General features: G+C 36.8%; 1 protein-coding gene across 1 annotated transcript in view; it reads left to right on the top strand.

Annotated features, from left to right (window-relative positions):
* The window catches only part of LOC134791829 (uncharacterized), a 30,944-nt gene extending 11,334 nt beyond the window's left edge, over window positions 1–19,610 (top strand). The window contains exons 2-7 of the mRNA XM_063762963.1: window positions 7,041–7,207; window positions 8,095–8,278; window positions 10,600–10,739; window positions 17,261–17,395; window positions 17,750–17,837; window positions 19,482–19,610. Of these exons, the coding sequence (XP_063619033.1) occupies window positions 7,041–7,207; window positions 8,095–8,278; window positions 10,600–10,739; window positions 17,261–17,395; window positions 17,750–17,837; window positions 19,482–19,561 (794 nt within the window). The 3' untranslated portion in view covers window positions 19,562–19,610. The remainder of the gene's footprint in view (window positions 1–7,040; window positions 7,208–8,094; window positions 8,279–10,599; window positions 10,740–17,260; window positions 17,396–17,749; window positions 17,838–19,481) is intronic.
* The last annotated feature ends 952 nt before the right edge of the window (window positions 19,611–20,562 follow it).

Genomic DNA, 20,562 nt, shown 5'->3' with positions numbered 1-20,562 from the left:
GTTAACGTTCTATAATATATTTACACGCCTCTAAGACACTGACTAGCGATATGTGCCGTCCTCGATATTTTCCCGAGAACAGAGAAATCTATCGGAAACGTTCTCGGAAATGTTCTCTGAGAGTTTTACCCTTTCGTCGCAAAAGCGATGAATTCTTTTGTTTATAACCGCTTAGTGTAGGAGATAAGACAAATACCATGGAAGCTTAAAAGCAAATACTTGGCACCATTCATAGGAATATAAAAAATAATACTAATTGATAAAAAAACCAGCAGTAAAACAACACAAAATTGCCCAAACAAGTTATTTGAGGCAAAAGGTATAAGCTTAACAAAAGTAAATAATTATGTCATTCCATTAAAAAAATTAAGATTGTTCATAACTTATCTAATACCTTTAAACGAGTAATTCTTGTTTATTTATACGATATATATTTTGGGGATCTCGGAAACGGCTCTAACGATTTCGATAAAATTTTCTATATGGGGGTTTTCGGCGGGGGCGATAAATTGATCTAGCTAGGTCTTATCTCTGGGAAAACTCGCATTTTTGAGTGTTTTTATGTGTTCCGAGCAAAGCTCGGTCTCCCAGATATGTTATGCTAATAAGAGAACGTTCTCGAAAAAGTTGGAAATTCTTCGGAAAGGAATTCTTAGAAACGAGAACGTTCTCATCGGCACATCACTATAACACTGACAATAAGATCGTGTAAATATATTTTTGGAGTGTTGGCTTGTAAAATTGTTTCTAAACTAGACTGTACACGTGTAAAAACTTTCCAGAGTATCTTTGACAAGTTGCGTGAATACAAGACTTAAGACGAAACAGGAGCTGGGTTTTAAATATTTTAGGTAAATATACCCGTCTCGCTAACGGAAGCGGCACCTAAAAGTAGTGCGATAAGACAAGGCGAAAAATCCTGCGTAAAAATCACAAAAATCGAGGTTTCGTACTCCTCTGTTTCCTCCTCCAAAACTTAACCAATCGTAACCAAATTTAGAAATCTAAATGATTATGAAATTATCTATGTCGGACCGTTTTGCTTTTTTGGCTAATTGATATCAGTTTTGAATGCCACGCCTCTCATTGCGGCATAGTCAATTAGGCCATTTTGGCCATTTTTGAAGGGCTCTAGCGCCTTAAAAAACAAAAATATCAAAAAAAGCAAAACGGTCCGACACAGATATTGACAATATTAATCTGTGTTGAAAAAATCATTGGTCTAGCTTCAAAAATCACGGAGGAAAACGAGGAGTACGTTTGTATGGAGAAATGACCACTCCCGTGGGCTCTTAAGAGTTTCTAAGAACTTTGGAGTAAGACTTGAATATAAACTACTTTAACATGCAAACATGATTACGGCCCACGTCTTAAAGTTTATTCTTACTTTATTGTATTGACAACTTTGCCGTAAATAATTACATTAAGTTCCAAACAAATGTAACAAAGTCCCCACGAGACAAAATATAAAACACTTTAAAAACTCCAATTCTCATGGGGCCGAGACGATCGACAACCGTTTATAGAAAACATCAATTGAAACTTAAATAATGTATAGATATTATCACGTGACTTTTACTTGCAGGTTGATCAACAGTTGCTTCACAAAAGTTAACTGCGGTGCGGATGCAACATACAAACGCGGGAGGGAACAAATGAACATACATATGTATGTATATATGTATATACATATGTACATACCCACATACATACCGGTCAAAATCCTCCGTTTGCGTTGCCGTAGTCGGGTAAAAATACTAAAAATGTATCGGGATCTTAGAGCATTTAGTAACAGGAGTCGCCTTTAAGAGCTTACCCCTCTACCGAAAACCTAGCTTGCACAATTGTGCAAATTTTTGTATGGACTGACGTTTATCTGACATGGCTATCTGTACGTTACGTACAATTCATGTACAAATAGCCATACATTTGACGTGCCCCTCCCCCGCAGAAATCGGCAGACTGTTTTGTACAGAAAATGACCGATAAGGCGTCACCAGTTACTAAATGCTCTAAGATCCCGATACATTTTTAGTATTTTTACCCGACTACGGCAACGCAAAAGGAGGATTTTGACCGGTATGTATGTGGGTATGTACATATGTATATACATATGTATGTTCATTTGTTCCCTCCCGCGTTTGTATGTTGCATCCGCACCGCAGTTAACTTTTGTGAAGCAACTGTTGATCAACACTGCAACAGTATACCTACTGTAGTACACACACCAAAATTGTAAGCTAGGTAGGTACTATTACGGAAGAGCGGTGCTTCTTAAGACGAAACGGGAGCTGAGCTAAAAGTCAATTTTGAGATTTCAAGCTGAATATACCCGTCGCTCTGACGGGGCGTGAGAGACTGTATTTGTGTGTGTAATGCACGCACACAGATGCGTACGCTTGCACCCGCGCGCGCCTCATTGCCGACAATTTGCAATGTTATTTTTCGTGCGTTACTGCCACGAGGCGTTCACTTATTACTTACTGTGTTGCGATTGAATTTTTTGACCCGGCTTACGTTTACGGAACTCGATAATCTTTCTACTACTGTGACTTGGCTTTGTTTACTTGACTTTGCTGATCAGCTTATTGTTTTGGACTCCGTGAGTTGTGGTTACCTATTGGACCGTACGCAATTCATCTACCTTTATTCAAGTAATTAAGCGTAATTAGCCGAAACCTTTATAAGAGTGTAATTCATAAGAAGTACATAAGATATAATTTATGTACTGGTTTGCTGTTAGCTTTTAATTGTATCACTTTACATATATGTTACTCAAATAACTAACACGGTTACACTGTTGTAAGAACATTATTTTTCAGGTAGGCCTTATTATACCTACTATAGGCCTTATTACCTCCTAGTACCTTAGTAGTACTAGTACTACTACGGAAATTGATTCAAAGACTCAAGACTGACTTAAGTGGCAGTAGGGTGTAGGGTTTTTTCTAGGCTTAATGAGTTCGCTGAAGCTTATTTTTTATACTTAGCGCACAGAACCACTAGTTTAACAGTATCAGCTCTAACCACATGTCACCATTTTGTCCTTTACGTAACAAACTCAGGGGCCCAGAATATCCGATCTACCTATCAAATCAAGGTTCTGTACCAAATAAGGCCCGGTTATTATAGTTCGTTATTTTTTAGCATTAGAAAGAAGGTAAACAATCATGACGTGTCTTTTTATTAATAATTATTGAAAAACGCTTTCAAAAATTAGTTTATATTACTTACGAAAGCAAAAGAATATAAAAAAGTATATAATTAATACATACATACATACAATCACGCCTATTTCCCGGAGGGGTAGGCAGAGACCACGGATTTCCACTTGCTACGATCCTGACATACCACTTTCGCTTCCTTCACATTCATAACATTCCTCATACACGCTCGCCGGTTTAGGGTGCTCTTGCTCATTAATATGATTAATATGATTTATAATTCTAACATATTTGCTATGACTTATTTTTCAATGGTAATTTTTAATAAGACATGTCAAAATCTGTTACCTTAATGCAAAAACTAGGGTTCCGTACATAAGTCCGACTCACGCTTGACTGCACATTTCTAATAGGTTTTCCTGTCATCTATAGGTAAAGAACTATTTTGTGTATTTTTCAATATTTTAGACCCAGTAGTTTCGGAGATAAAAGGGGATGAATGGTCATTTTTTGGCTGTTTTCTTAAATAACTTCGAACCTATGTATTTTAAAATTATAAAAAAAACATTTCCATCTTTAGGTCACTAATTTACATATGTGTACCAAATTTCAACTTAATTGGTCCAGTAGTTTCCGAGAAAATAGGCTGTGACAGACGGACAGACAGACAGACGCACGAGTGATCCTATAAGGGTTCCGTTTTTTCCTTTTGAGGTACGGAACCCTAAAAACGAACTTTAAGCGTGCTAACTTTCAAAATTTCATTTTTTATAAGATAGTATAAGAGTAGATGGGCAAAAATTTTGCGTCCATGTCCACCAGTGAGTAAGTGATTGAGATACCTAAACATTTAACTTTATAATGTAAAATGATATAATTTACTAACCTACTCGTTTAATTTCAGGTAGGTTGAATAAGGAACCAAGTAACCATGGGGAGGAGCAGTATTTACTAACATTTTCTTTTTGGGTCTTCAGAGTGTATCGTTTCCTTTTTTTTTGCACATATTACACTTAAATATATATTCTCTGTGTAAACCCTTACGTCTTTCAATGACAAAGGCAAGATCAGCATATGTACAATTTGTATGATCGTGCCTGATATTTGAGATCACAGAAAATAAATATTTTAAATCCACTATTCTGCGACCTTCTAAAATTTTGTTTTATCATGATTCATGATCAAAAAGCTCGGATTCAATAGTCATATCAAACGTCGATTATGCAGTTGATGATGAGCTTGCATTTTCTACCATTGGTGCTGCAAATGCATCAACCGGTGGCGATAAACTTTGCCCTCTTGTAAAACAAATTACTATTGTGATTGTGTCCAGCAAAAGGCCAAAATTCGGTTTACTTTCCTGTTTAAAATATTACTAATTTATTCATATTTCAGATTAGGTACATAGGTAACTGTCTGAATGTTACAATGCCAGCTGGCAAATTCTATCACATTTGTTTGTTTGGTAGTCATGGTAACATTCACTTACATTGATATCCTTATTAAGATCTGTATCTTATTATCCAGACCTTAAAATATTGCCACCGTTGCCCTTTAAAAAAATACTGTTTAAATAATTGGCTACTCAAACAATGCTTCTATAGTATAAATAATGACTACACAAAAATGGGTAGTATTGTAAATAAGGCCCGATTCTTAAGCGGGTTTAAATTTTGAGGCCATGTCCGCTAATACTATAGACAAAATATCAAGTTTAATAAACACAAAAAAAAAACATTGATGGGCCTTATTTTATAATTTAGGCCTTACTTTGTAATTTAAAGTAGAGTTAGGCCAAGAAAAATCTATAGCGATTTTGATAGAACACGCAGTGCAAGTATTATTTCAAACGTCGCTTCTATGAAATTATGACATATAAATAACACTTGCACTGCGTGTGCTATCAAAATTGCTGTAGACTTTTCTTGGTCTGACTCTAAAATATTCTTTATTACACCACAAACATAAAAACAAATTAAAAAAAAACCGGCGAAGTGCAAGTCGGACTCGCACACGAAGGGTTCCGTACCATTATTTATAAAAACGGTCACCCATCCAAGTACTGACCCCGCCCGACGTTGCTTAACTTCGGTCAAAAATCACGTTTGTTGTATGGGAGGCCCCACTAAAATTTTTATTTTATCCTGTTTTTAGTATTTGTTGTTATAACGGCAACAGAAATAAATCATCTGTGAAAATTTCAACTGTCTAGCTATCACGGTTCGTGAGATACAGCCTGGTGACAGACGGACGGACGGACAGCGGAATCTTAGTAATAGGGTCCCGTGTTTTACCCTTTGGGTACGGAACCCTAAAACCGATTTACAATGTAGATAAAGGTAGCAACAGGCGGTCTTATCGCTGTTAGTTCTTATTCTTCGTTTGTTTAGCATTAGAGTGAAGGTGATGTGTCTTTTTTAAGCATGCAATCGTATAATTATTTAGCTTTTTTTGTAATAGTTATGTACTTAGTGGTTAATATTAGTATTTACTATTTTTTTTTTCAATAATGCTTAAAAACGAAGTATAGACATGACAACCAAATATTAACGCCATTGTAGGGCAGGATATACAGAACATGAATCATTAGTACTGTCACGCTCCGTGATTGTTGAGCCATTTAGGGTTCTAGCTAAATTGGACATTCCATAGAGCACGAGTAAGTATGGAACAACCAATTCAGCTAGGACCCTAAATTGCTCGACAATTACGAAGCGTGCCTGTAGGTACCTAAAAATTTTGTTAACCCATTTTAACCATGCAATAAAATATTTTTGATTTTGATTTCTAATTTGAAATATTAGAATCAAAAAGTTCATAATAGATTGTATATCATAACTACAAAAATGTGTTCCCTACTCTCAACCCAAAACCCCTTGTATCTTAGGATCTAGATATTTTCACACAAGACGGTTTATCGATAACTTCTTACATCACTAGATTATCGACATTAAATGTCGACTATTGCCCATCACTTTTCTGGCTGTGTACGTATTTAGAAACTTGACTCCGCCCCTAAAATTAGTGCGATAGGGACAACTGCAGCTGAGGCGAAAAATCCTGCGTAAAAATGACAAAAATAGAGGTTTCGTAGTCCTCTTTTTCCTCCCCCAAAACTTAACCAATCGTAACCAAATTTGGAAATCTAAATGATTATGAAATTATCTGTGTCGGACCGTTTTGCTTTTTTGGCTAATTGATATCAGTTTTGAATACCACGCCTCTCATTGCGGCATAGTCTATTAGGCCATTTTGGCCGTTTTTGAAGGGCTCTAGCGCCTTAAAAAACAAAAATATCAAAAAAAGCAAAACGGTCCGACACAGATATTGACAATATTAATCTGTGTTGAAAAAATCATTGCTCTAGCTTCAAAAACCACGGAGGAAAACGAGGACTACGTTTGTATGGAGGAATGGCCACTCCTGTTGGCTCTTAATACAATTATCTCTTATACCTGCTTATAGCCTGTGTCTTTAGGTATTTAAAAAAGAGTTAACGCAATCTACCCTCAAATGGCTTCTTAAGCCAGTTGAGGGTAGATGAAAACATTACATGATCAAATAATGTAGGTTAAAGTCAGGTCGTTCAGTGACAGATCCAGGTGGTTTTGTATTTTGGTTGGTTAATCAATAAATGTTATAACTACCCGATAATGTACAAATTATTTGTTTAGGTACTTATAAAAAGGGGCATCGCAACAGAACGAAATAAACTTTTAATTTTTTTTTATTTCAACAATTGGTAGGTACGGTAAGTGCTCCACAAAAGTTAACTAAGGTGTGCCCTTAGTCTATGCCATTTATCAAGCTTACTATAGGGCTAGGGTTGTGTAGGTACTATTACGATGCAGTAATATTTTTTTTCCTTGTCGCCAGTCCTGACATCGGGCCACGAGATAACGCAGCTGAAGGTCCCGCTGCACGCGGACCCGCGGCGCGCGGCCGAGCTCAGTTGCCACTTCCACATGGACGACCAGAAACTGCACTCCGTCAAGTGGTACCGCGACCTGCACGAGATCTTCCGGTACAACCCCTCTCAAAAGGTAAAATTCTCTCAACGCGTGAAATCCTATTGTTAAATTGATTCCATCTTAAATATCAATTTGCATTTAATTATTTTTCCTAAAGTAGACCACTCTCATTAATAATTGATTATTGAACACCTGTCGACGTACATAAATTAAATTCCAACAGACTTGGCCCAATTCACAAACACGTACAGTACCTTTCAAAGTATTAATTTATGACCCATTTCGTACCTTGTCACAGTGACCACCGATATGAAAGTAGCTGGAGACCACATACTATTGTCACTGTGACAAGGTACAAAATGGGTCATAAATGGATGATTGATTGATTGAATGATTGAATAATTTTTCGTGAAATACGACTAACCTGACTTGTCAATTTTAACGTTCTAGATTTATTTGGTATTTGGTAATTGGTATTATCATAGTACGAGGTCCGTATCGAAGCATTGCTAATGGATATGTGAAAATCAATGTTGATACCTGGATTTTTGACATTTGCTGCAGCAATGCAGTCAGCAACAATGTTGCGCCGCAATAGGCTGCAGTAACTCTGGTGCAATCTGAATGCAAATTTTATCTGAACGAGTTCCCTCATCATCTCGCGATATCTCGGCATTTTAGCCACGGCTCCTGGGAGCCTGGGGTCCGCTTGACAACTAATACCAAGAATTGGCGTGGGCACTAGTTTTTACGAAAGCGACTGCCATCTGACCTTAACCCAGAGCTTAGGCCTTATCGGGATTAGTCCGGTTTCCTCACGATGTTTCCCTTCACCGAAAAACGAATGGTACCTAAATATAAAAATGATATTTCGTACATAAGTTCCGAATCTAAACTACCTAGCTAACACCTGAATAATGAACTGAAACTATGTCGATTTAAAAATGATTATCTTACAGACTCAAATCCGCTTGTTCAACGTGACCGGCGTCATGGTGCAAGGCGGGTCATGCGAGCTGGAGTTGTGCGTTGTGCGCGTCATGCCGCTGCCGCAGGCCACGCGGGCCGCCTACACCTGCGAGGTCTCCACCGAGGGTCCCATGTTCCAGATCGCCCGCCAGACCAAACACATGACCGTTGTTGGTGAGAATTGTTATGTTCTTATTATTATTCTCCTCCTGAGTGTGGTATTAATTGCGGTACATTTGAACTGCGTTTGTAAATGCCGCTTGAATATACCAAAACGTAAGGTTAGTGGAAGAAAAGCTGTATTCAAGTATCACTCTTGATATTAAACAGACTTGATATTCAATTTGTCACACATTTTATCAAAAGTTTGACAGTTCCCCTATGTCGTGTTACCGAATACATGTTGACAGAGATACTATAGTGATCAATTTTACTCTTCCTGTCCATTTACGTTTCAGTCAGTCTAGTCAGCTTCTCGTTTTAGCGCTAGATCAGGCGTGGCTTACTCCGCGATTTCGTCGCATTGCTACAAGTACATGCTGCCTACACCAATTTTGGTGTCTAGCAGTAGTAGTTGCCGCGCACCGCTACGGAACGGACGCCTGCTCGCGATTGCGCTTCATATGCATAATTGACGCGTTTTCTTAGAGAGTGAACATTCTGTACCTAGTAATATTATTTATTCTGTGGCTAGACGTAGATAATTTGGTAGGTTTTGCGTGAGCAAACCAATCAGAACGGATCCAGTATTCCATGAAAAAATTAAACCTAATTGCCCTGTAGAGTTTATTTGTTTCATATCTGTATTGCTTAATCAATCTCTCTCTCTTCCTAGCTATCCATCCCACATGGTGGCGGGGTTAGCTTTCCTGCTTAACCTTCTCCACTTCGCCCTGTCCACGACTTCGTCCTCGGATACCTTGCACTCACTCATGTCCTTTAGCACTACATCCTTCCATCTTGTTCTGGGTCTGCCCCTAGATCTTCGACCTGGGATGGAAAGTTGTAGCGCCAAATTTCCTACGTAGTCAGAAGGCCTTCTTTTTACGTGACCATACCATCGCGGCCTGCTCTCCTGCATTTCCTGTATTGCTTAATCAATAGGATATTAATTTCAGGAAGATTGAATATCTGAGAAACGTGACAGTGAGTTTTCCTCGAGCGGAAAAGCAATTGTAATTTTCATTACCACTCTGTTATTATAATAACAATCTTAGATCGCTTTTATGTAACATTTGTTTTCAAACAAATACATAATTTATTAATCGCATGGCATGTTGTTTACAAAATATGTAGGCATTACATCAGAGACAATTTTATCGCGAAATAATAATTAAAACATAATTATGTATTCATTTCTGATTCCGAAACAGCAGAATGCAAATAAAGAACCTAATCTTATATTATTCAAATAAAACTAGGTCAGTTGCCTACGCCTACTTACCTATAAAATTAGACTCAACCTTCTATAGTATATCTTGTAAAAATTAGCAGATTAATTAGTGAATGTTTATTTCTTTGTAATCATTTCGCATTTCTTAAATTACCTACTGAGAAAATCGAAAGACTCGCACGTCGAGAGCTGCGGTTAACAACACATTGTCATTCCATTGATTCAGGCGTAACGAGACGCCGCTACGATTGGTTCAACGCCTAAATTTAATTACGCTTCGATCCTTTGTTACAACTCGAGAACCTAACGGTGTCAAAAGGAATTTCTCTTACAATTTTTATATGACTCAATTATTTTTAGATATTTATTCCCCTTGAATCTTCATGGCTGACTTAGTCTTATTACTGAAGTGGATTGACAACATTCAAATAAATTTTACCCGTTGGGACTCACAAATTGTAAGGCGTCACAGTAGACTTCGCCGGAGATGGCTGGACCAGCTTGATTTCTTTGACAAAGACTGTGAGAGTTGTGAGACTTCCGAGGATAGGGATACGTGGAAGAATAGGGATGTTACTACCCAGCAGTGGGACATTAATAATTATGGGCTCATAATAAAAAAATAAACTAGCGACCCGCCCCGGCTTGGCACGGGTTAACAAATTATATAACAAACAACGAAAGTACCGAAACCTTCCTTTAGAATAACTCTATTGATAGGTGAAAACCACATGAAAATCCTTTTAGTAGTTTTTGAGTTTATCGCGAACATACAAACACACAAACAGACACTTTGTTTTATAAGGTGTAGTGATGATATAAGAGTCTCGAGTGTCTCGACCAACAACTAGAGAGACTCTCGCTGGGTGGGTCAGACGCAGAAGGCGAGGCGGTAATTTTGGACACGGCGCGTATAGTAAGTCGGTTCTTCACTCTGCGGCTCTGACCACCGGCAGCTTAGGGCTTGCTTCGCTGCCGGCGGCACCCTAGGTTAGGTTTCTTATAATATATTTTTGTATTTTACTTTTATATCCATATTACAAAAACCTAGCCGAAGATAAAAGATAAATAAAGGGATAAAATAAAATATTTTTACCTGCAGCCATGCCCGACAAGGATCCAGTTATAAGTGGAGCTCCGCATTTTGTTCGTCCGGGGGATCAGATGCTGCTGAATTGTACGACGGACTACTCATTGCCGCCCTCAAACATTAATTGGTACATCGACAACGAAATACAAAAGGTTGGTGGTCTATCAATACTTTACATAATAGGGGCCAACGCCAACGTGACTGGGGGACGTGACTACCCTTTTAATTGTATTGCAAAATGGACCTATTCAATATCGTAATTAGAAACTTCAAATCCTACAATGAATTGAAACCTGCAATGATTCTGAGTTGGTCTATGTATGAAGCTCAATTTTCTATGCTTTAGTATAAATATATTAAATCAGTATAAGTATATTGAATACCCTGGTTCGCACTCGTACTAATTACGCGGTTGCCCCGTCTAACCGGACTATATTCATGAGAATACACGGGTGATACGAGAGACATTAGGTACCATTTCGTTCGCTACGGCGGAAACAATTGGTATCTTGGCTAGGCCCCCAGTTCAGTTTATGAGATAACATTGTAAGCTGCTAAGTACGACATCTCAGGCAATAAAAGTATCTACCGCACTTTTTATGTAATACTACCCGCATTACTGTAGTCCTACCCGATAATATATTTAATACTACTCGTGTCCCGTTCCATAAGGCAGTGCAAGTGCGAAAGAGATAAGTAGTATGATTCCGATGATTTACGACCTGAATCGCCACTTAGTTTTGCGGCAAGTATAGTAATCGATGGGTATTGTGACGTCTAGATTCTGTTGTATTACAAGGTGATAAATAAAACTCAGTTGGTCAGTCAGGTGTGCTCCGCGACCCGCCTGTACGCCATGACAGTTGACAACAGAATGTCGACTTGCAGGTAGTTCGCATTGCACTTTTATTGTATAAACGTCACATCTCTTCCTTTTTATAATGATTTATTTAATTTATTTTTTGCGTTAGCCATGCAACAATAGTTCAGTCATCTCACATCTGTTTATCTTATAACTGCTAGGTTAATTTAGATTCTAATTCCGACATACTACCACCGGTTCGGAAAACAGCGTTAACCTCAGACCCGAGAAGAACCGGCGGAAGAAACTCGGCGAGGTGTGGATATATTCATTTCTCAACAGTTCAACAATAAACATTATTTAACAATATAACCTTGGAATATTTACACTATTCCTAGTATCTCTCTCAGTTGCTTAGCGGTCAGCTGGAAGAGATCCTTTAAAGGGATGAGTTCGCCTTTGTACACATTTATTCTATTCTCTTATTGTTACGTACTTGTTTAGCGTAATAAAGTGTTTTAATACAATTATGGTTTTACTTTTACAATATCAGTCTCTCTCCTTCTCCTTTTTTCAGTTTTGAATTTTGAGTCTGCTTTCTTTTATTCAAAATGATAATAACTCGAGGTTTAAATATCTTACGAGTTTAACCTTAATTGATACATATTTTCTTTGGATGCTTACACTTTTCTAGGTATTTTCATTAGCGTTCAAGCTATATACATGTTTCACACAATTAATACCTATTTCGTGAATTTCCAATAAAATTGTAACATACAGGTCGCTTTCCAATAACATCTCGTACATGTACATTATTTATTGGCAACAACTGATTTCCTCAGTTTTACTTGGCTGTTTGATAGGTAATATAGTATAATATATAGATATAATGCAATTTATAATATACGTAAATGGTCCAATGTTAAGTAAGGTAAAAAGTCATACCAGATATCACAACCTATTTAGTTTTACTTGTGTACTGGTATGTTATTTACGCAAACCATGATCTATACAAATAGATTTCTATTACTCGGGTAAAATGATGTAGGTTACCTACATATTTGACCGTTATTATTATAAATTGCATTGGATACATTATTTTATTACCGTTTTTTAATTATAATACTTGCTGAATACAGTATTGACCTCAATTATATTCAAGTATGGTATACCGACCTACTGTTAATCTAGCAACTTAATGTTACTTATACAATGAATGATATTATTTATGTTATGAAAACAACTTTAATCCCTGCTTACAATTGGAAGTTGATTTTAGCCTTGACTATAGTCTACAGTAGCCCTTGACTACAATATACACAGCCTTAATTTGACCATGGTTACAGTCACATTAATATTATTATTTTTTATAGACATTTTGCTTCCCTTGGTTCAATTACTTACAGATATATTATAGAGCAAAACTAGCACCTGTGTATGTTCATTTTGATGGTGGCATATATTGTTTAACTCTAATTATGTATATTTTACAAGGAACCAATGGAATTTCATTACCATGAACATTTACTTTATTATTATTCCGTTGCTTTAATAAAACCCTAGGCCATTTTGGGTTTTAGTTCATCCTTGGTACTTAGTACCTGTACGATAATTAAACAACGACTTAAATAAATAACTCTTTGATAATATATATGTACTCTTGCAAATATAGAGGCTCGATCTGCAACCTCAATTTACAAGGTTTGTTTGATTTTGTTAGTTTCAACCTCAACTAGGCAAACTGCAATTTGGTGCAATCAAGATCACGTCTGGTCCTTACGTTTTTATACGTACACAGTATAAATTTCCCACTAACGTGCCTTTTTATTACACTTAATTAAAACTCATCTCTATCTGGGTAACTGTCCGATATTGACGCCATCGCTTGGCCGTCCATTTTACGGATTTGGTTACTATGTTCGTATGTGTATGTTTTCACTATTAGGAACAAGTCATATATAAAGTAGCGCAGTGGGAGTGCAAGGTTTCACGCATCGTCACTGATTGGTACTTTGTATTTTTTTCAGCATTTACTTTAGATACCTACACAATGTGTGGCATTGTGACGGACCCAGCGTCTATTTATTTACCGTAAATTGACCTTTGACCTGATTGTAAATTTATAGAATTACTATTGTGTTCTTTTGGCACTAAAATTAGTTGATTGGCTTTAGGTAATTTATTTATTTTTAAAATTATTGTGTTCTTTTGGCACTAAAATTAGTTGATTGGCTTTAGGTAATTTATTTATTTTTGGACTTTAATTTAGTCGGCCCGTCGACTTTTATCGGTACTGATTTAGTCCTAGTGCAGCTTTGCATTTTGAATTGGCCTTTGTAGGCACATTTATCACATGCCGGCACATTTTATCTTTTAGGGGGAAGGCGGCGCCATTATCGCAATCCTGTCTACCTGTTTGTTATGTTTGCCCAAAAACTCTTTCAGTTGCCTCCTAACATTTTATCAAATTTGTTCCCATAATCACTTGTTTATTGTAACTGAAACCCCTAGATTCAATATTTTCCTTTAGATCGGCGGAGGCTCAATTTTCCGCATTGAAATCACATTTAGAATCATTAGGAATAGATTAGATTAGAAATTTCCAAAGTACCATTCTTGTTGCATCAGTCGAAACACGAATCGTTCATACAAACTCTGTTTTTGCGAAAAGTATTCTTATAATTTGTCGACAGCAACTTTAAAAATGTCCATTACGCTAGCTTCTGAAACGTGCGTACTTGGAAGAGTGCTCGCAGTTAGCAGGCACACGACACTCAGGCACATTCTAAAGCGGACAATTAAGACATCATTGTAATACTATCCGTAAGTAAGCACGGAACATGTGCGTTAGGTAAGTACCTTCTAACTACCGAGTTTCTGTACTTAAGGAGTTATCGAAGTAACCTAACGTGTAACAAACAGAACAGGTAGACACATATACATAGGATTGGACCCCAAGACATACATTAAAGTTCAACGAGTCTTTGTGACAATAACCTGAGTTTCACTCCTTAACGTTAATTATAGTCACATATTACTAACAATTTAAATTTTATGGATTTTTTTATGAGCTATATTTATTTTTAATTCTGAAGAACTTATCATTTGCACTACATGGGCCGATATCCCATGCAGCACTCGCGGAGTTTTCACTCCAATGGTATTTCCTTATTCGGACTTAGGTTCCACTCACGGAGTCTTCACTCCAATTGTAGGTATTTATTTATACGGAACTCGTATCTTGCATAAACTATACATTAATACCATTGTCTTTTCAGCCTATGAAACTCGACTTTTCTAGTTTTCATATTTATAGGCAAGGTTGTGTCAATGTCTAGTTAGTTATTTTAAATACACCATAGTCGGCATCAGCAACCCCGCCCCACCACCATAACCGCGGTACTTGCATTTGAAAACTCGTTTAAATAATTAAATAAAGAATTTATTTGAGGAGGACAAGATAAGCATTTCATGAGTTTCCAAATGTAATCGATCACCGCGCAATCATTGTTGGCGCGGCAGAATTATTAAGCATAGCCATACCTTCCCAAGGCCCACGGTCCTACCAGCTGTAGTAGGTACTTTCTAAGTTCGGTGGAAGAATTTTTTTACATTTATTCGGAAAATGTTTTTTTTTTTTTATTATAATTATTTTCAACAAAATCTGTTTACTGCACACATGTACGACTCTAGATTCTTCAGACTCTCAAGACTCTTAGACCCTTTAGACTTCTTTAGACTATTTAAACTCTTACAATCTTTAGACTCTAACTTAGATTCTGTAGTCTCTTTACTTTTTAGACTATTTAGACTCTTTACTCTTTAATCTCTTGAGACTCTGACTCTTTAGACTTTTTAGACTATTTAGACTCTTTAAACGCTTTAGACTCTTTAGACTCTTTAGACTCTTTAGACTCTTTAGACTCTTTAGACTCTTTAGACTCTTTAGACTCTTTAGACTCTTTAGACTCTTTAGACTCTTTAGACTCTTTAGACTCTTTAGACTCTTTAGACTCTTTAGACTATTTAGACTCTTTAGACTCTTTAGACTCTAGACTATTTAGACTATTTAGTCTCTTTAGGCTCTTTAGACTATTTACTCTTTAGACTCTTTAGACTCTTTAGACTCTTTAGACTCTTTAGACTCTTTAGACTCTTTACTCTTTAGACTCTTTAGACTCTTTAGACTCTTTAGACTCTTTAGACTCTTTAGACTCTTTAGACTCTTTAGACTCTTTAGACTCTTTAGACTCTTTAGACTCTTTAGACTCTTTAGACTCTTTAGACTCTTTAGACTCTTTGGACTCTTTGGACTCTTTAGACTCTTTAGACTCTTTAGGTTTAAACTCTTAAGACTTTAGGTTCTTTAATCTAACTTATTTTTATTTTTTATTTCCTTATACATATATTATGTGATGTGAAAAGCAGTATGGGTCACATGGTAGCAAAATTATTTTCACTTTGGGCGTTAACACTTGAATCCCTCACTACGCTCAGTATTCCATTTTAATACCTCGCTTCGTTCAGGATTCAATGTTTGCCGTCGCCGTAACCATGACATTTTGCTCCTTAGCGACACAACCTAATGTTTAATTGAAGCAGAGTTGCATCTGTTTTGCTTCGTTCCATTTTAAACAAAACAAAATCAACCCTGAATCCTACACTATAGATTCAAATTTCAATAGCAAATTTCAGACTTTTTCCTTGTATGGCTGGGCCCCAGGAGGGTGAGTGCAATATTAACACAACATTTACAACCATAAAAGTATTCCATTTTTGGAGAATACTCGTATTAAGCTTAAGCTTTACGACAAATTTCACCGACAGTATCAATTTGTTTACTTATTTTTCCTTTTGCATTATAGAAACAAGACCCAGATAATATTATGCTGATTTGGTTAAATAATTTAAATGCATATCTAACTAGCACACGTAAGCTAAGTAGCACCATGTTGTATAGCAGATGATCTGTTGATTTTTATTGAGTCTGACGCTAAATAAAGCGTACACTTATTATTTATTTAGGTAGATAACTTCTGGTTAAAAGTGTTAACCCTATTATGTGAACTATTATTAAGCATTTGTCGTTAATTTGATACATTTGTGAGCTAATAATAAACTACAGCGCACCCAGATATTGTTTCAACAACCGTTAACGCAGACAGCACCACGTTGGTATACTTAGTTACCTGTAGTAAATTACCGGTGAACAGACATATTCAGCACTACACAGCAATATGCGCGACAGTTTATTTATTATACGTATAACTTAATTATAGTTTTACACGCTTCCTTAAATACACAATATAAAAGTTTTATTTCTATTTTATAATAACTTATTTTACTGTATTTGGCTTAATTTCTGTTCACCGACCCGTTTTTTGGAAAGGTAAAAGCATTAAATAGTATTTAAACTGAATAAGACGTTGAAATGTGCCCTATAGTAATAATATTAGCGTAAAAATAGTTCTTTTCTCGATCAAAATATAGTTTAAATACCAGAAGTGTACCTTATAAAGATGTTTATGTGCTCAGAGCTATAAATTAAGTCCACAATGGGTCCATCATACCTGTGCTATTTGGGTCATTCGTCTCCCTCCCTTTTATTGAAAAAATAATTTCAAACTGATAACTTTTTGTCGGTTATTTAGCAACTACATCGATTTTTTGTTTTTTCTTACGTTCTTTATCCTCGTCGCCATTGTGACGTCTAGATTCTGTTGTATTACAAGGTGATAAATAAAACTCAGTTGGTCAGTCAGGTGTGCTCCGCGACCCGCCTGTACGCCATGACAGTTGACAACAGAATGTCGACTTGCAGGTAGTTCGCATTGCACTTTTATTGTATAAACGTCACAGGTATTGTTGCAGCCCGAAGCGTGGCAGCACACGGAGGTGAGCGCGCCGCTGGCGGGCGGGCTGCGCGCGTCGTGGCGCGTGCTGCGCGTGCACGTGCCCGCCACCGCCAGCGGCGCACTGCGCGTACGCTGCGAGTCCGTGCTCCTGGTGAGTCTCATGCCCTTATCCTATCTTATGGTTTTCGGGGGCCCTTGCGGATACACTTGGACCCATAGGGATCTTTTGTGCGATCGAGTCTCATGCTCTAATGTATTCAGAGAGAGCACACATCAGCGTCTCCCGAGCGTCGACGTCTAGTCAAATCTATGACTACTGCTCGACGCAACGTTGGTGCAACCGCGCAGACACTATTTTCCATGGGGCTGACTAGACGCTAGCGCTCAAAAGACGCTAGTGTGGGATTTCTCTCAAGCTACTGATGCACAAGTAAGACATACACAACAATTTTTTGGAAAGTCTATTACGAAGTCATGTATATTATTGTATATATTACCTGTGCAGGTGGATCCGCCTGTGCTGCGCGACGCCATCGCTACTGTCGCCGTCAACACTAGGACGCAGCTCTATGACAAATATGTTTCTAACAGAGGTGGGTATGAAGTAAAAAGCACTATTCGTGCAGATAACGCAGCGTACTACGTAGGCGAACAACACGTGAACGCGAAGCGAAGCCTGCGGCACGGGGTGAATCAGTCCTTTGATACCTATAGAAGTGTCCTACGTGGGCAATCTCGTTGCGAACGCGAACGCCTTGGGCCCGCCGCGTCAGGCCGCGCCGCGCCGCGTCGTGTTCGCGAGTTGTTCGCTTACGTAAGACGCAGCGTAACGCGGTGCGCCCAATCCTTATTTTCCTTACTAAGGTAGGTGTAATATTCTGGTTAGAATGAAACTCAAACAAATTATCAAACTTAATACATAAATACAGAGTAAAATAAACAAAAAAAATCTTAACATAAATTACCAACACAACAAATTACAAACTACATAATAGCTTGAAAGAATATTTCATTCCAGTAATAAAAAAATTATCTGAGTTGAAATAACAATCCAAAAATATTTAATTTAAAATAGGTAACCCAATGATTAGATTTACTTAATTCATAAGTAGGTACCTAAATAAAATATTTAACCTAATACATCTAAAATACCAATTACAATGGCAGCATTGGCGTGCTGTAATTATAGTTTAACTATTTATTTTGCGAATAAATAAGTCAGTTATTAAAGGTTTAATACAAAATGAACTGACGCTAGCATGTTTAAATAACGTAGTTAATTTGTAAATAACTATAGTGTCCAACTATGACTCAACAGGCTGGGCGTTGTTGGAGCTCCGACCTTGCTTTGTAACTCTCAACTTGGGAATACGAAATTAATATTTATTTAGGTTTGTAGAACTTTGTGCGCTTAGAGAATAATAAATGTATTATTTATTATTTTCATAAATTTTAATTTAAAGTTTGCTAACTAGTTATAAATTTTAATTAAAATACAAAAAACTTTAAACAATCGCCTTAAACAGTTTTGAATGATTCACGGTTAGTTTCACTAGACTTTATATCGACCGGGAGCTCGAAAACAATACAAAATGTATTCACGGTTCATATCCGTCTAGATTCGCCTTAAAATTGTATAAAACACTACTCTCATTACCTTGAAATTAAACCCACCAAGACGCCTAGCCAAGATGACAAACGCCTAACGAAAAGAAAAAAATGTATCAGGATCACAGTCACGCTGGCAAAATGCCACTCCCATACAATTTTAAAATGAAAGCGTAATTTAGATTCGTGTGACAATTATAAACCAATGAATGTTTCAAGCTTGTTCACTGTCTATAAATTAGTAAGTTATGTATATCTGGGAGACCGAGCTTTGGAAAACTAAAAAAAGCGCGTTTACCCAGACATTAGACCTAGCTAGATCGATTTTTCGCCCCCGAAAACCCCCATATATTAACTTTCATCGAAATCACATTTAATTACACAAACGGGTCTACCGCGATGTAATTGCATTGTTTTTATCTTAAATTCGGACGTTACAATGAAACAATGAAATTATATCGCGGTAGACCCGTTTGTGTTCAAAACGCAAGAGTTTAAAGTTTCATCGAAATCGTTAGAGCTGTTCGGGAATCTCCGAAACATATACATATATAAACATACATTGATCGTTTAAAGGTATTAGATTTAGTGCTTTTATTCAAAATTAAACATCTACCTTTTTGTTTCAGGCGCAGATGTCTACGAGAACGCTAACTCGGTAGTAGCCCTTGTGATGTCCACTCTTATATCAAGTTTTATGAGCTTATGAGGATAGAGTTAATAATGTCTGGTGATATTAGACGTAAGTTTAGATAAGTACATCATTTTTATCGGTCTATGTTCGATTTTTTTTTCTTAATTGAAAAATATTTAAAAATAGAAAAATATTGTACATCTCTCTGAAGGGTCTATATTGGGTCGCATAATAATTGATTGTCCTAATGTTATGTTACGCATAAAACTCATTTCGCATAATTGTTATTGTGCTGAAACTAATAACATTTCTGAAAAATTATAAAACAAACCTAACCTATCCTACCCTATTCTACACAACCTTATGCAAAATATTTCCGAAAATACTCTTTGTTTCAGCTGGAGAAAAATTATGCGAAAAGAATTTTTATATGCATAACATTACATTGGAACAATCAATTACTAATATGCGACGAGATCGGCACCCTTCTCTGAATGCATAAAGTTTTGTTTTAAGTAACCTTTATAAACAGCTTATCAAAGAGGAAAATATTTTTTGTACATTGTAAATTATAAAAATCTATAAAAAACTTAAAATTCAGGTATATAAAGCACGTTTAAAGCATACCCAAGGTGTGCAGGTATAAACATAAGAACTTTTTAAAATACATACAGTGGAACCTCGATAAGGCGAAATCCTTGTGGGGCGTTTTCAGAAATAAATATTGAAAACCTGATTCTTTCACATCTGGACGTTCTTGGGCTCATTCTCCTCAGAATCGACAGCATTCTCCATCCCACCATTAAAAACAGATGTCCCAAAATGTCCATTCCATTACGTCACGTTTTAGTATGAAATTTTTTTTCACTTGTATGTGCGTGACATAGTGACATCGTGTGAATGTACAATTTTCATACAAATTTTTGGGACATTTTATTTTATCATCAGAATTGAATATGCTAGTGATTCTGAGTTGAAAGAACCCAAAAACACCGGGATCTGTGAGAATCGGGTTTTCTATATTTATTTCTGAAAACGCCCTATTAACACCTTCATAATTCAAACAAGAGGTATTT

Source organism: Cydia splendana, chromosome 6 (assembly GCF_910591565.1).
Source record: "Cydia splendana chromosome 6, ilCydSple1.2, whole genome shotgun sequence".
Classification (NCBI taxonomy): Eukaryota; Metazoa; Arthropoda; class Insecta; order Lepidoptera; family Tortricidae; genus Cydia; species Cydia splendana.
The sequence above is the reverse complement of the archived record's forward strand: the minus strand, read 5'-3'. Positions and strand labels throughout refer to the sequence as shown.